The sequence below is a fragment of the Felis catus genome, chromosome B3, assembly GCF_018350175.1.
Source record: "Felis catus isolate Fca126 chromosome B3, F.catus_Fca126_mat1.0, whole genome shotgun sequence".
Taxonomy (NCBI): Eukaryota; Metazoa; Chordata; class Mammalia; order Carnivora; family Felidae; genus Felis; species Felis catus.
Window position 1 is genome coordinate 108,229,388 of NC_058373.1, and position 17,741 is coordinate 108,247,128.

Here is a 17,741-nt window from a genome sequence, read left to right on the forward strand (position 1 = left end):
ATCTGTAGTCTCCTGATTTGTTCATTTTGGCCACTCTGACTGGCGTGAGGTGATATCTGAGTGTGGTTTTGATTTGTATTTCCCTGATGAGGAGTGACATTGAGCATCTTTTCATGTGCCTGTTGGCCATCCGGATGTCTTCTTTAGAGAAGTGTCTATTCATGTTTTCTGCCCATTTCTTCACTGGGTTATTTGTTTTTCGGGTGTGGAGTTTGGTGAGCTCTTTATAGATTTTGGATCCTAGCCCTTTGTCCCATATGTCATTTGCAAATATCTTTTCCCATTCCATTGGTTGCCTTTTAGTTTTGTTGGCTGTTTTCTTTGCTGTGCCGAAGCTTTTTATCTTCATGAGGTCCCAGTAGTTCATTTTTGCTTTTAATTCCCTTGTCTTTGGGGATGTGTCAAGTAAGAAATTGCTACGACTGAGGTTAGAGAGGTCTTTTCCTGCTTTCTCCTCTAGGGTTTTGATGGTTTCCTGTCTCACATTCAGGTCCTTTATCCATTTTGAGTTTATTTTTGTGAATGGTGTGAGAAAGTGGTCTAGTTTCAACCTTCTGCATGTTGCTGTCCAGTTCTCCCAGCACCATTTGTTAAAGAGACTGTCTTTTTTCCATTGGATGTCCTTTCCTGCTTTGTCAAAGATGAGTTGGCCATACGTTTGTAGGTCTACTTCAGGGGTTTCTATTCTATTCCATTGGTCTATGTGTCTGTTTTTGTGCCAATACCATGCTGTCTTGATGATGACAGCTTTGTAGTAGAGGCTAAAGTCTGGGATTGTGATGCCTCCTGCTTTGGTCTTCTTCTTCAAAATTCCTTTGGCTATTCGGGGCCTTTTGTGGTTCCATATGAATTTTAGGATTGCTTGTTCTAGCTTCGAGAAGAATGCTGGTGCAATTTTGATTGGGATTGCATTGAATGTGTAGATGGCTTTGGGTAGTATTGACATTTTGACAGTATTTATTCTTCGAATCCATGAGCACAGAATGTTTTTCCATTTCTTTATATCTTCTTCAATTTCCTTCATAAGCTTTCTATAGTTTTCAGCATACAGATCTTTTACATCTTTGGTTAGATTTATCCCTAGGTATTTTATGCTTCTTGGTGCAATTGTGAATGGGATCAGTTTCTTTATTTGTCTTTCTGTTGCTTCATTATTAGTGTATAAGAATGCAACTGATTTCTGTACATTGATTTTGTATCCTGCAACTTTGCTGAATTCCTGTATCAGTTCTAGCAGACTTTTGGTGGAGTCTATCGGATTTTCCATGTATAATATCATGTCATCTGCAAAAAGTGAAAGTTTAACTTCATCTTTGCCAATTTTGATGCCTTTGATTTCCTTTTGTTGTCTGATTTCTGATGCTAGAACTTCCAACACTATGTTAAACAACAGTGGTGAGAGTGGACACCCCTGTCGTGTTCCTGGTCTCAGGGAAAAAGCTCTCAGTTTTTCCCCATTGAGGATGATGTTAGCTGTGGGCTTTTCATAAATAGCTTTTATGATCTTAAATATGTTCCTTCTATCCTGACTTTCTCGAGGGTTTTTATTAAGAAAGGTTGCTGAATTTTGTCAAAGGCCTTTTCTGCATCCATTGACAGGATCATATGGTTCTTATCTTTTCTTTTATTAATGTGATGTATCACATTGATTGATTTGCAAATGTTGAAGCAGCCCTGCATCCCAGGAATGAATCCCACTTGATCATGGTGAATAATTCTTTTTATATGCTGTTGAATTCGATTTGCTAGTATCTTACTGAGAATTTTTGCATCCATATTCATCAGGGATATTGGCCTGTAGTTCTCTTTTTTTACTGGGTCTCTGTCTGGTTTAGGAATCAAAGTAATACTGGCTTCATAGAATGAGTCTGGAAGTTTTCCTTCCCTTTCTATTTTTTGGAATAGCTTGAGAAGGATAGGTATTATCTCTGCTTTAAACGTCTGGTAGAACTCCCCTGGGAAGCCATCTGGTCCTGGACTCTTATTTGTTGGGAGATTTTTGATAATTGATTCAATTTCTTCGCTGGTTATGGGTCTGTTCAAGCTTTCTATTTCCTCCTGATTGAGTTTTGGAAGTGTGTGAATGTTTAGGAATTTTTCCATTTCTTCCAGGTTGTCCAGTTTGTTGGCATACAATTTTTCATAGTATTCCCTGATAATTGCTTGTATCTCTGAGGGATTGGTTGTAATAATTCCATTTTCATTCATGATTTTATCTATTTGGGTCATCTCCCTTTTCTTTTTGAGAAACCTGGCTAGAGGTTTATCAGTTTTGTTTATTTTTTCAAAAAACCAATTCTTGGTTTCGTTGATCTGCTCTACAGTTTTTTCAGATTCTGTATTGTTTATTTCTGCTCTGATCTTTATTATTTCTCTTCTTCTGCTGGGTTTAGGTTGTCTTTGCTGTTCTGCTTCTAGTTCCTTTAGGTGTGCTGTTAGATTTTGTATTTGGGATTTTTCTTGTTTCTTGAGATAGGTCTGGATTGCCATGTATTTTCCTCTCAGGACTGCCTTCGCTGCGTCCCAAAGCGTTTGGATTGTTGTATTTTCATTTTCGTTTGTTTCCATATATTTTTAAATTTCTTCTCTAATTGCCTGGCGGACCCATTCATTCTTTAGTAGGGTGTTCTTTAACCTCCATGCTTTTGGAGGTTTTCCAGGCTTTTTCCTGTGGTTGATTTCAAGCTTCATAGCATTGTGGTCTGAAAGTATGCATGGTATGATCTCAATTCTTGTATACTTATGAAGGGCTGTTTTGTGACCCAGTATGTGATCTATCTTGGAGAATGTTCCATGTACACTCGAGAAGAAAGTATATTCTGTTGGCTTTGGGATGCAGAGTTCTAAATATATCTGTCAAGTCCATCTGATCCAATGTATCATTCAGGGCCCTTGTTTCTTTATTGACCGTGTGTCTAGATGATCTATCCATTTCTGTAAGTGAAGTGTTAAAGTCCCCTGCAATTACCACATTCTTATCAATAAGGTTGCTTATGTTTGTGAGTTGTTGTTTTATATATTTGGGGGCTCCTGTATTTGGCACATAGACATTTATAATTGTTAGCTCTTCCTGATGGATAGACCCTGTAATTATTATATAATGCCCTTCTTCATCTCGTGTTACAGCCTTTAAAGTCTAGTTTGTCTGATACAAGTATGGCTACTCCAGCTCTTTTGACTTCCAGTAGCATGATAAATAGTTCTCCATCCCCTCACTTTCAATCTGAAGGTGTCCTCAGGTCTAAAATGAGTCTCTTGTAGACAGCAAATGGATGGGTCTTGTTTTTTATTCATTCTGATACCCTATGTCTTTTGGTTGGCACATTTAGTCCATTTACGTTCAGTGTTATTGTAGAAAGATATGGGTTTAGAGTCATTGTGATGTCTGTAGGTTTCATGCTTGTAGCGATGTCTCTGGTGTTTTGTCTCACAGGATCCCCCTTAGGATCTCTTGTAGGGCTGGTTTAGTGGTGACGAATTCCTTCAGTTTTTGTTTGTTTGGGAAGACCTTTATCTCTCCTTCTATTCTAAATGACAGACTTGCTGGATAAAGGATTCTCGGCTGCATATTTTTTCTGTTCATCACATTGAAGATCTCCTGCCATTCCTTTCTGGCCTTCCAAGTTTCAGTAGAGAGATCTGTCACGAGTCTTATCGGTCTCCCTTTATATATTAGAGCACGTTTATCCCTAGCTGCTTTCAGAATTTTCTCTTTATCCTTGTATTTTGCCAGTTTCACTATGATATGTCATGCAGAAGATCGATTCAAGTTACGTCTGAAGGGAGTTCTCTGTGGCTCATGGATTTCAATGCCTTTTTCCTTCCCCAGATCAGGAAAGTTCTCAGCTATTATTTCTTCAAGTACCCCTTCAGCACCTTTCCCTCTCTCTTCCTCCTCTGGAATACCAATTATGTGTATATTATTTCTCTTTAGTGCATCACTTAGTTCTCTAATTTTCCCCTCATACTCCTGGATTTTTTAATCTCTTTCTCAGCTTCCTCTTTTTCCATAATTTTATCTTCTAGTTCACCTATTCTCTCCTCTGCCTCTTCAATCTGAGCCGTGGTTGTCTCTATTTTATTTTGCAGTTCATTTATAGCATTTTTTAGCCCCTCCTGACTGTTCCTTAGTCCCTTGATCTCTGTAGCAATAGATTCTCTGCTCTACTCTATACTGTTTTCAAACCCAGTGATTAATTTTATGACTATTATTCTAAATTCACTTTGTTGTTTAAATCGTTTTTGATCAGTTCATTAGCTGTCGCTATTTCCTGGAGTTTCTTTTGAGGGGAATTCTTCTGTTTCATCACTTTGGATAGTTCCTGGAGTGGTGCGGAACTACGGGGCACTTCCCCTGTGCTGTCTTGAATAACTTGCGTGGTGGGTGGGGCCGGCAGTCAGACCTGATGTCTGCCCCCAGCCCACCGCTGGGGCCACAGTCAGACTGGTGTGTGCCTTCTCTTCCCCTCTCCTAGGGGCGGGATTCACTGAGGGGTGGCGTGGCCCATCTGGGCTACTTGCACACTGCCAGGCTTGTGGTGCTGGGGATCTGGCGTATTAGCTGGGGTGGATCGGCAAGGTGCACAGGGGCAGGAGGGGCAGGCTCAGCTCACTTATCCTTCGGTGATCCACTTTGGGAGGGGCCCTGCAGCACCAGGAGGGAGTCAGACCCACCGCGGGAGGGATGGATCTGCAGAAGCACAGCGTTGGGTGTTCGCGTGGTGCAAGCAAGTTCCCTGGCAGGAACTGGTTCCCTTTGGGATTTTGGCTGGGGGATGGGTGAGGGAGATGGCGCTGGTGAGTGCCTTTGTTCCCCGCCAAGCTGAGCTCTGTTGTCAGGGGCTCAACAACTCTCCCTCCCGTTGTCCTCTAGCCTTCCCGCTCTCCGAGCAGAGCTGTTAACTTATAACCTTCCAGATGTCAAGTCCCGCTTGCTGTCAGAACGCACTCCCTCCAGCCCCTCCGCTTTTGCAAGCCAGACTCGGGGGCTCTGTTTGGCTGGCAGGACGCCCCTCCTCCCCGGCTCCCTCCCACCAGTCCATGTAGTGCGCACCACCTCTCTGCCCTCCCTACCCTCTTCCATGGGCCTCTTTTCTGCGCTTGCCTCCAGAGAATCGATTCTGCTAGTCTTTTGGTGGTTTTCTGGGTTATTTAGGCAGGTGTAGGTGGAATCTGGGTGATCAGCATGACGTGGTGAGCCCAGCGTCCTCCTATGCCGCCATCTTCCCCTCTCACCCCTTAACATTTATTTTTGAGAGAGAGAGAGAGAGAGACAGAGTGCAAGCAGGGAAGAGGCAGAGAGAGAGGGAGACACAGAATCCAAAGCAGGCTCCAGGCTCTGAGCTGTCAGCACAGAGCACTATGTGGGGCTCCAACTCATGAACTGTGAGATCATGACCTGAGCCAACTTCGGACGCTTAACCAACTGAGCCACCCAGGCGCCACAATACAAGTATGTAGTTTAAAAAGTCTAATACTACTACAGAGCTCATATAACCCAGCAGTCTCCTACTCCATGACTTCCACCCCAGAATTCCTAATCCATCTTTAACTTTTTCTCTTTATCTTTTCTGGTGTTTACTTGGAATTTTGACACTGTTGTTTGTTATTGTCTTCCAGCTTTTGATATTCTTGATCATGGAAGGTTTTAGGACTTTCTATCCCTGGAGTTTTGAAATTTCATGATAATGTAACTTGGTGTGGGTCTTTTTTTTTCCATCACTGCCCTTGGCTTTCAGGGCAGGCTCCTTTCAATCTGATAGGCTTCAGTTATGAGGAGTTTTTTATATTGTTTCTTTGATAGTATTTTTGCTGCATTCTTGCTTTTTCTCTTGAATTTTCATTTTCTTATTTTTGTTTTCTGTTTTCAATCCCTGTTTTCAGGAAGTCTGTCTAAACTTTGTCTTCTGAACCATTATTTGAATTGTTTATTTCTGCTGACCTTTTTTTATTGCTAAGATTTTTTTTTCTTCTCTGAATCTTTTCTTACTTAAAAAAATTTTTTTTTCTGGAGGCACTATCTTTATCTTTTATCTGTTTGAGGATATTACAGTGTTTTGAAGTTTCCTCCTTTCTCCCTAGAGTTCCTATTTTTGTTTATTTTGATCTCTTTCATTTTGGTGGCTTTGTTGAAATGTTTGAAGAGCCTTAGATCATATTTAAGAGTGGTCATATAGAGCTACAACTTTTAGCCTCAGTATTTCTTTTCCTTGGATCTGGTCATTTTTACCAGACAGCTTGTCTGCGGGAAGGAGAGGTAAAGAAACCAGGCTGCCAATATTTTGGGGGCCTACAGAGAGAGTCCCTCAAGAGGCTTACCGTTCCTTATGCAGATTTCACCTAACTCCTGGGTTGTCAGTGAGAGACTCTGTCCCCTTCTTCTGTTACACCATTCCTCAACCCTGCAGCTTAGCCTCTCCAGAGAGCAAGCCTCCTGTTTTCTGAAGGAGGTCAGTTGTTGAGTTTTGAGGTTGGGAAATAAGACACAATTACTTCTGTAGATTTTCAGCCTATCTGCCATTTTTGTTGTCCTATTTCTTTTTTTTTTTTTTTTTTTAATGTTTATTTAGTTTTGAGAGAGAGAGGGACACAAAGTGTGAGTAGGGGAGGGGCAGAAAGAGAGGGAGACACAGAATGCAAAGCAGGCTCCAGGCTCTAAGCTGTCAGCATAGAGCCTGATGCAAGGCTTCAACTCATGAACTGTGAGATCATGACCTGAGCCAAAGTCAGACACTTAACCAACTGAGCCACCCAGGCTCCCCTTTGTTGTCCCATTTCTGATGAATAATTCCTGATCCACTTGGGTCAGCTTGCTTTCTAGTAACTTCCTCAATATAGACAATTAGATTTCAAATTTCTTCATTCACTTCAATCAGCTACCACTCACTGTTTCTACTGCTAAAATTTTTTTAGCAGCTGCATTGTTTTCTGTTAGCTCTGTTTTGTGAATTTATTCATTTTTAGCTTCTTACTTTCATGTTAGTGGCATTTTAGGAGAGAGCACTGATAAACTTATGTGCTCAGTCCCATATTTTTCCCTGTTTTTTTTTTTTCATGAATCCAAGAATGTCTGTATTCTGTGGGAAATTACTATCATTTTACTAGTTGTAGAAATGAAAAGGAATAAAAAAAGTTAAAAGTGACTGTAGATTTGTTAAGCGTTACATATAGGTATCTCACAGTAAATTGAGTACAAAATATTGTTGAACAAAGAACAACAAATTAATTAATCCAAATTGTTTTAAACCAGAACTGTTTCCGTATAATATAGTGTCAATTGATATTTAATGTGTATCTTTAGACATTATGAAATACTTTTTAAAAGTTATTAAAGAATTACATTATAATTCCCATAAAGTGTTAATAGAGTGTCATAGCATAGCTGCAGATTTTTTCTTTATTGAGACACAATTAACATATAATGCATGATAGTTTTTAAACAATTGTTAATACCTGCACTGCATATATGGCATTAACTGAAAACTGTGAGAACTCTGCTTAAGCAAGTAAGGGAATTCATTGACTGATGAAACTAAAATGTCCTTGCACCGTCCCTCCATTTCTTACCTGCTGTGTTGCTTTTACTCTCTTCAAGTGTTCTTCCTGACAGCCCTCTTTGCCGTGGTCCCAGCTTTAGGTTCAATAGAAAGGGAGAATTTTCCTTCCTGAGAGTTAACTAGAACTCTAAAATGGAGTTATTCTGGCCATGATAGAGATCACATGCCCAAAATCAGTGGCCATGGGAATGTGAAACTTTTGACAAGGTCAGCGGCACATACCTGGAACCAGGCATAAAGTAGTTCCACTCAAAACATATGGTGGTAACTAGGGAACATAAATGTTATTAGAAGAAAGGAAAAATAGGTTATTAGTAAGAAAGAGTACTCATCCTTTACACCTGTTTCCCAGCCATGCAACTACAACTACATTTTAACCCAACAACTACATTTTTCACCCAGTTTGAGTAGTTGCTGATGACAGTCCAGAGAGGCTTTCCTATTGTAAAGATAAAAGAGTATATATATGCAACAAGTGTTAAGCCAGCATTATGGTAAAGTACTTTATGATTTTTATTTTTCCTCCTCTTTGATTGTATATGCTTCTTCCCTAAATTATCCATCAGTTGGATTCATTTTGTGATTCATTGTGGTTAATTGGATTTCTCACTCTCAAGGCATCCAAGTCAAGGAGGCACCGTCAAGTCAAACTTGACTCTTCTGACTCTGATTCTGCATCTGGTCAAGGACAGATCAAAGCAACTAGGAAAAAAAGAAATAAAGAAACATTGAAATCAGCAGGAAGGAAGATGTCTTCCAAAAACAGAGGTAACTTTTTAAAGTCTTTTCGAGACTCAACAAGGGATAATGGGTCTTATTCAAAGCCTCCCCTTACCATTTTTTTTAAAGTTATATTCCTATTTTATTTTAATTTTTAAAAAATTCTTTATTTAAAAAATTTTTTAAGTTCATTTATTTATTTTGAGGGAGAGAGAGAGAAAGAGAAAGAATGACATAGGGAAAGGGAGAGAGAGAATCCTAAGCAGGCTCCATGCTGTCAGCACAGAGCCCAATGCAGGGCTCAAACTCACAAACTGAGATCATGACCTGAGCTGAAATCAAGAGTTGGACACTTAACCAGCTGAGCCACGCAGGCACACCTATATTATTCTTTTAAAATATGTATGTTGTGTGATAATTATGGCCTTAGACAATTTTGCAGAACAAATACATCCAATGAAAACTGGACAAATTTACAAAGATAAACATGAGGCTAATAAAGCTATTACATCATATCAAACTTACCTATTTTTTCTTTATTAAAAAGGATTAGGCACTTGTTTGAGAACCTTGTGAGATTTAATATAAAAAATAAATTAGTTATCTTAGATTCTTAGAATCTTACTGCTGAAAGGGACTCTAGGAGTCATCAAATTCATCATTTCATAGACGATGAGATTCAGTTCAGGTCCATACAGATTAAATAACTTGTCCAAAAGTCATGTAGCTATATAATTATAGAATAAGTCTAGAATTATCCAGAGCATACTTTATTAGTAATTTTTGTGTGTGAAATAATGTATTCTATAAACTGTATTTCCCTTTAGCTGCATTAGTTAAGATTCACCTTTTCTTTTAAAATAGTGTGTCTATAAAATTAACCTTGGTATGTGATTCCTAAAGAAATTACATTTTAATAGTTTAATTTTTAAGAAATTACATTAAGTATTACATATTCACCATACATACACACATAGCAGACTCAGGAGAAAAAAAAAAAAAGCATTAGAAGCATTAGTAAATATTCAGTCTAGTATAAAACACTCCCAGCTTCTAGAGCAGTATATGAAAATATGTTACAGCCTTTTAGCATTGTTTTCCTTTTTATACTGAGGCAGTAGAAGGGGAATTGAAGTTAAATTCCTTTAACATAGTTCAGATATGATTAAGTTCAGTAACAGTTGCTTGAAGAACACTGAGCATTCAGAGGAACAGATACCGTATTTGTTAAGGATAATCAGGAAATACTTCAAAAGCAGATTTCTTTAGTTCTTTTTTACAAGGCTAGCAGATATTGGGAAGAGAACTGTTAGACCAATCTCACTTATAAGTATTACTGATAAGAAAATTCCTGTTACATGTATCAGAAGAATCCCAGATATAAAACAACTTGACTGGGGTACCTGGGTGACTCAGTGGGTTAAGTGTCCAACTCTTGATTTTGGCTCAGGTCATGATCTCATAGTTCTAGAGAATCAAGCCCTGTGTCGGGCTGTGTGCAGACAACCTGTTTGGGATTCTGTCTCTCCCTCTGTCTCTGCCCCCAGCCCCACTCACACATGCTCTCTCTCTCAAAATAAACATTAAAAAAAAAAAAGAAAAAAAAAAACACCTTGGTGCATTCATTCCAGGATGCAGGGATGGTGCAATTAGGAATCTCAATATAATTTGCCATATAAATAGGTTAAAGAGGAAAATGTAAATTCATTATAACACTTACCCAAGAAGATGTTTGATAAAATCTAGCATCCATTCTTGATTAAAAGAAGAATCCTCTAAATTAGGGGGTTAGCAAAACTGTTGTAAAGGGCCAGGGGGTAAATATTTTAGGCTTCATGGGCTGTCTGATTTCTGTCACATCTACTCAATTCTGCCATCGTAAGGTGAAAGTAACTACAGACAATATATAAATAAATGAGTGTGTTTCAAAAAAAGTGTGTTACAAAAACAGGTGGTAGGCCAGATTTAGCCTGGGTCCATAGTTTGTCAATCCCTGCTCCAGATAAAAGAAGTAGATGGTTATTTCTTTAACTCAGTTTTAAAAAGTGTATGTCAAAAGGCCACCTCATGTTTGTTGGTAATATATAGAAGTATCACAATTGTATTTAATATTGATCTTGAAGGGCTAGGCCTATTAGTATAATTAGGCAGGAGAGTGAAGTGAGATATGCTTTTTTATAAAGGTTATAAAATTACCATGATTTATAAATGACTGATTTTATGTTTAAAAGTATCTTTTTTTTAAATTTTTTTTTTCAACGTTTATTTATTTTTGGGACAGAGAGAGACAGAGCATGAACGGGGGAGGGGCAGAGAGAGAGGGAGACACAGAATCGGAAACAGGCTCCAGGCTCTGAGCCATCAGCCCAGAGCCTGACACAGGGCTCGAACTCACGGACCACGAGATCGTGACCTGGCCGAAGTCGGACGCCCAACCGACTGCACCACCCAGGCGCCCCTATGTTTAAAAGTATCTTAAAGAGAATTCACTGAAAAGAAAATAGTAACAAAAAATTTAGTAAGGTAAGGGATACTACTGTGGACCTTACAGAAATTAAGAGGACAATAAATAAAAATTGGGAATACCTTTTTTAAAAAATATTTATTTATTTTTAAAAAAAAATTTTTTTTTCAACGTTTATTTATTTTTGGGACAGAGAGAGACAGAGCATGAACGGGGGAGGGGCAGAGAGAGAGGGAGACACAGAATCGGAAACAGGCTCCAGGCTCTGAGCCATCATCAGCACAGAGCCCGACGCGGGGCTGGAACTCCCGGACCGCGAGATCGTGACCTGGCTGAAGTCGGACGCTTAACCGACTACGCCACCCAGGCGCCCCAAAAAATATTTATTTATTTTGATAGAGAATGTGTGAGTGGGAAAGAGGCAGAGCCTGATGTGAGGCTTGATCCCCAAACCATGAGATCTTGAGCTGAGCTAAAATCAAGAGCTGGACACTCAACTGACTGAGCCACCCAGGTGTCCCTGAATACTTTTGTGCCAATAAGTTAGATAGCTTAGATAAAATGGATATATTTTTTAAAAGACATTTCCAAAACCAATACAAGAAGAAATAGAGAATCTGAGTAGTTCTATGTTTACTAAAAAATTAAATTCCCAGATGGCTTTGCTGGGAATTCTAGCAAACACTTAAGAAAGGAATACTGTCAATCCTGTTCTTTCTGAAAAAAACAAGAAAGAACACTTACCAGCTTATTGATACTATAAGAAAAGACAACTAAAGACCAATATCCCTCATGAAAGTAAATGTAAAAATCCTTACAAACTGTTAGCAAGTTGAATCCAACAGTATATTAAAAGGACAATTTGGTAGGACAAACTAAGGTTTATCCCAGGAATATCAGGCTGGTTTATTTAGGAAATAAACCAACATAATTCACCAAATTAGCAGAATAAAGGAGAAGGACTATATAATCATCTCAATAGATACAGACAAAATATTTGACAAAATCCAGCATCTACTCATGATAAAAGCTCTGGGAAAATTAGCGTTAGAAGGGAACTTCCTCACCCTGATAAAGGACTTCTGTGAAAAACTGTAACTAACATCATACTTAATGGTGAGACCATACTTTTCCCCTAAAATTGGAAACAAGGCAGGGATGACCGCTTGTTGCTCCTCTTACACATCATACTGGAGGTCCTAGCCAGTGAAGTAAGGCAAGAAAAGGAAGAATAGACATTAGATTGGAAAGGAAGAAATAATACTATGTCTGTTTGCAAATGAAATTATTTCTTACACAGAAACTCTCAAAAAAATCTACACAGTAGCTACCAGAACTAATAAGTGAGTTTAACGAGGTCACAAGGTACAGGGTTAGTATTTCTCTGTACTAGCAATGGAATAATTGTTAATTGAAAAAAATGTTAAAAAGTATAACACCCAAAACACCCAATAACACCCAAAACACAAAATACCGTGGTATATAGGTATACAGGTATATACCGTGGTATATAGGTAACAACATATGTTCAGGATCTGCATGCTGAAAACTACAAAACGAAAGAAATCAGAAAAATTAAGCAAATAGAGGGATAATATGGACTTCATGGATTATTAGACCCAATACGTTAAGAGTCAACTAATCCCAAATTGTTCTGTAGCTTAAATGGAATCCCAATAGTTATTTTTTATAAATTAACAAGCTAATTCTTAAGAATATAGGGAAATGAAGAGAAACCAGAGTAGCCAAAACAGTTTTGAGAAATAACTGTAAAGCTTCAGAAATCAAGACTGTGCTCTCTGCAAAAAGACAGACATACAAGGTAATGGAAAAGAATGAGACATCCTAGAAATAGATCCATACTTCAATTTTATATTCATATGCAAAAAACAGACCCTCAACTCATACCTCTCATCATTTACAGAAATTAATTTAAAATGATCACAGACCTAAATATAAAACCTAAAATTATGAAACTTATAGACAAAAACATAGAAAATGTGGTCTTAGATTGGGCAAAGACTTTTATACATGACATAATAAATACAAGCCATAAAGGGAAAAAATTGACAAATTGGACTTGCCTCAAATTAAAATTCTTTGGAAGACACTGTTAAGAAAACGAAAATACCAGACTACAGACTGGATAAAATATTTGTAAAATACAGACCTGATGGAGGTCTTGTATCCAAATATATAAAGAACCATCCAAACTTAATAATAAACAAACAACCCAATTAAAAAATGGGCAAAAGATTTGAGCAGACACTTTGAAAAGAATATATAGATGACAAATAAACATATCAAAAGATGTTTGACATCTTATAGTTATTAGGAATACAAATTAAAAGCATAGTGACATTCTATTTTCCCTGTTGGAATGGCTACAAAAAACAAAAAACAAAACAAAAAAATTGGCAATAACAAAAGCTGATAAGGACACAAAACAGTTTGAACCTTTGTACATTTCTGGTGGGAATCCAGAATGGTGTATAATCACTTTAGAAGACTGGCAGTTTCTAATAAAGTTAAACACACAACTTAACCATAAGACCCAGGAGTCCTACTACTCCTTGGTATTTACCCAAGAGAAATGAAAAATTATATATTCACATAAAAATTTGTATGTAAAAGTTTATAATGGTTTCATTCATAATTGTGAAAGATTGTAGACAGCTTATATATCTTCAACTGGTCATTGGATAAACCAACCGTGGAGTAAGCATCCAGTGGATACTATGCAGGAATAAAGAAACTACTGATAACATGTATTAGCATGGGCGACTCATATGCATTGTGCTAAATACGGTGCTAAATACATGAAGGAAGACAGATATAAAAGGCATATAAGACATTCTGGAAAAGGCAAATCTGTAGGGGCAGAAAACATTACTGGTTGCTAGGAACTGAGGGTGGAGGGAGGTGTTGACTACAAAAGGGCACAAGGGAAATTTTCGATGTGATAGAAGTGTTCTGTATGGTAATCACACAACTGCATTGTCCAAACTCCCTAAACCTGTAACTGAAAATGGTGACTCTTGTTATATGTAAACAATACTTCAACAACCAAAACAAAACCAAATGAGAGGACATAAAGAAAAGACTGATTAGTTTGATTATATGTAAAAATTCTGGAAGATTAAGACTTTTTTTCTAAGGTACCAAAGAGAACTTAGGTTTCAAAAGCTGCAGGAGCATTTTTTATTAGTAATCAACCTTCACACGAGTGCAGAGAGAGGTCAACTGACCAGGCTGCTTTCTTAAACCCCTAAAAAACAGGTAGTGAAATAGGGTGTGTGTGTGTGTGTGTGTGTTTAATGTAGTTGAGGAACAAAGGAGAAGCAAGTGCAAGATGGGAAAGAAATTAAAGTGGTTTTTTTTTAATGTTTATTTTTAAGAGAGGGAGAGGGGGAGGTGCAGAGAAAGGGGGAGGGCAGAGGATATAAAGCGGGATCTGCACTGACAGCACAGAGGCCGATGCGGGGCTCCAACTTACGAACTGTGAGGTCAGTGACCTGAGCTGGTCAGATGCTCAACTGACTGAGCCACCTAGGCGTCTCAATGAAAGTTTCTTTTCATCTTAAATATTTGGCAGGTGTAACTTATGAAATATCACTTCCTTCACTAACTGTATTTTATTACTTAATGTAGTTGAAACATTTTCATCACCTCTGAAATTAACTTTAAGAACTGGTTCTTTATCACATCCAAGATTTGTTACTGAATTTACTTAGAAGTATTAGGGAGGATTTAACCCATGAGAAAGAAAGTGGCTCAGAAGGTATTGTAAATACTCTGAAGCAGAGGTGGTTTGTTAGTCTGTATGTTAATTGAGGTCCATCTGCTTACTTCATAGTTTCTTTTTAATCAAAAATTCATTTCCCTAATGTGAAAGGGTATTTTTGATTTCATGCTCTTTCCAAGAGACACCTTAATTCTATAAAATGCAAAAGAGTTTGTAAAACTACTTGCAGCACATATAATAATGTTAACCTTTCTAATTTTAGGGAGCTCTTACCAATTAGTAACAAAAGGGCCACCACTCAGTAGAACAATTGGCTTAGGAGATGAGCAGGCAATTCACAAAGTGCAGTCAACATGCATATGAAGAGATATTTAATCTCAATAATTAATATAAATTAAAATATGATTTTTGTATAATTTGTTAGATTGGCAAAGGTTAAGTATAAGTGAATACCCACTGATAGTGAATGTGTGAAGATGTAGAATCTGAATTTAAGTGGGAGTATAAATTGGCACATCCTTTTCAGACAGCAGTTTGGAATCATCTGTCAAAATTTTAAAGGTATGTGTCTTTCAACGTAGCAATTTAATTTCTTGGAATTTATCCTTTATAAGTGACAAAAATAGGACATTCACTCCAGGATTATTTGAAATGGCAAGTACTAAACAACTCAAATGTATAACATTAAAAAGTTGGGTATATAAATTTGTCAGCCCATATAAAAGAATATTTTGCAGTTATTAAGAAGCTAGAGAAAGTTCTATGTATACTGACATGAAAATATGTTCAAAATCTATCAAGACATTGCTTAGTAAAAATGTTTTTTTATTTTTTTTAATTTTAAAGACTTTTTTTTTTTAAGTTTATTTGAGAGAGAGAGAGAGAGAGAGCGAGAAAGCATGGGAGGGGTAGAGAGACAGGGAGAGAGAGACAGAATCCCAAGCAGGCTCTGCACTGTCACTGTGGAGTCCAGTGCAGGGCTTGATCCTGCCAACTGTGAGATTGACCTGAGCCAAAACCAAGAGTTGGACGCTAAACTGACCAAATCACCCATGTGCCCCAAAAATGTCTTTTTAAAGAGGAGTATGATTGCATTTCTGTTCATAAAAATATATGTAGACATAAACACAATATATATCATTGAAGAAATCTAGAAGCTTTTTAACAGTGGTTAATTCTCAGGGATGGGATCATGGAAAATTTCCAAGTCCATAAATTTCTGTAATGTTTGAATTTTATGTGATAACTATATGTTACTTTAGTAATCGGGAAAATCCAGAGATTTTTTATTTTTAATAAAATAAATGTAACAATAATTTCATAGGCTTAAGACAAGTAGAGGGATTGGTATGAAAAAAAGTCAGGGTAGTTGGAAGTATAGAGTGACTCCATTTTGCTTGGAGTGTAAAGGATGGGTTGAGGAGTTAATGTAGAAAAATATGTTGAGGATTCTATTGTGACCAGCCCTGAAATGTGGAACCAGCAGACTTTGGTAGGCAGTGGGGAGTCATCTGAGACTTCTGAGCAAGAAAGTGGTATGACCAGTTTTCTTTGAAGAAAATCAATCTGGGAGTAGTATGGTGGGTAGGTGGGGACAAACTGAAAATAGGAACACTAAGTAAAAGGCTGTTTAGGAGTAATGAGCATCTGGCCAGGTGGTGGTAGGAATTAGACAAGCAGACGAACAGATAGGAGAACCAATGTCTATAACCAAACGTAGATGCAATTTAGAGGTATGTCACCAAACACAGAGGCTGATGGAGAGGGGTGAGATAAGGATGCTTAATGCAACTGAAGGAGTATTGGTGCCTTTAACAGGAATAATGATCACAGGGTGAAGATTTCTTTTGGGGTAGAATTTGCCCTGATCTGCCTTTTCAGGTTCAATTCCTATAAGAGCCGTCTGGCACATAAGTAACTGCTCAGTGTATTGGTTGGATTTACGTAAATTTGTATTATTTAAGCTCCAGCTATATCTGTTCCCGATTCCTAGACCATAGCATGCACATTTCTAGGAGGACATCAATAATAGTAATGATATGGTTGTGAAGAAGATAGCGGCTATTATTTATGCCACATTTATGATCTGCCACAGTTTTTTCACATGTCCAAGGTCACCTAGCTATAAATAGAGCTGAGATTTGAATAGCATTCTGTCTGAATACAAGCCTGAATCTTCAATTGCTATACTTGCTGTTTCTCAGGTAACTGGAAATAAGGATCTGGAGCTCAAATTAGACATGCAGTTAGGTACATTGTATTCTAGCTGCATGTCTAGTAACCATTGTTTTGAGATTGAGCATTAGTCTTTAGTTATAATTGTGTCCCACACTGGTAGCTTTGAGCACAGTATAACCATCTACCTGATACCCTCTGGGGAGTTACTGTTTGTGATAACTGAGATTAATGATTTAAATGTCAAAATTTACTTTTTAAAAGTTTATTTATTCTGGTTAATATCTTTCTAAAACATTCTTCTCTGTATATTTCTTGTTTTCTACAATGTGCACTTATTTTTATAATGAGAAAAATACTAAAATGTATTTTCTGCTCTCCTTTTTTCTAGAACAGTGTACCCTAAACATAAATTTTCTCTTTACGACTCAGAGTTATCATCATAAGCATATTACATTACTGGGTTTTATAATAATTGTATCAAGAAATATGTTAAGGGGCACCTGGGGGGCTCAGTTGGTTAAGCATCCAACTTCGGCTCAGGTCATGGTCTCTCAGTTCATGAGTTCAAACCCCATGTCGGGCTCTGTGCTGACAGCTCAGAGCCTGGAGCCTGCTTCAGAGTCTGTGTCTCCCTCTCTCTGCCCCCTCCACCACTCGTGTGCTGTCTCTCTCTCTCTCTGTCTCAAAAATAAATAAACATTAAAAAAAATATGTTAAGTGTGGGGAAATTTATCTTTATACTTATGGCTTCATGATACAGTACTTTGTCAGCTCTTAGGTCTTGTTTTGTAAAAATTTTTTCTGTTATATTTATTGTGGTTGGGTGTCTTATTTCTACTCTCATTGTGGCTTGTTGCAATTTTTGGCCCTTTTGCTCCTTCTTAACTGTAATGGTTTAGGAAACTGGGTGGCCATTCAATTCAGTTTTTATGTACAATAAATGCAATCAGGTTCTGGATAAAGGCCTGGATAAATAAATGCAACATACTGGTGACTGAAGTTCATAAGCTTTATTTACGGTGTGGACTTTGAGATAAACATCTGAAGTTTTGTGTGCCTACTTCCTGGTTCCTTGTAT

At 37.7% G+C, this 17,741-nt stretch overlaps 1 protein-coding gene across 3 annotated transcripts in view; it reads left to right on the plus strand.

Moving 5' to 3' along the window:
- SNAPC1 (small nuclear RNA activating complex polypeptide 1) overlaps nt 1-17,741 on the plus strand; it is a 43,930-nt gene that overhangs the window by 19,797 nt on the left and 6,392 nt on the right. For all 3 annotated transcript variants that reach the window (XM_019833099.3, XM_011283254.4, XM_019833098.2), the window contains one exon: nt 8,174-8,324. In XM_019833099.3, the coding sequence (XP_019688658.1) occupies nt 8,174-8,324 (151 nt within the window). The remainder of the gene's footprint in view (nt 1-8,173; nt 8,325-17,741) is intronic.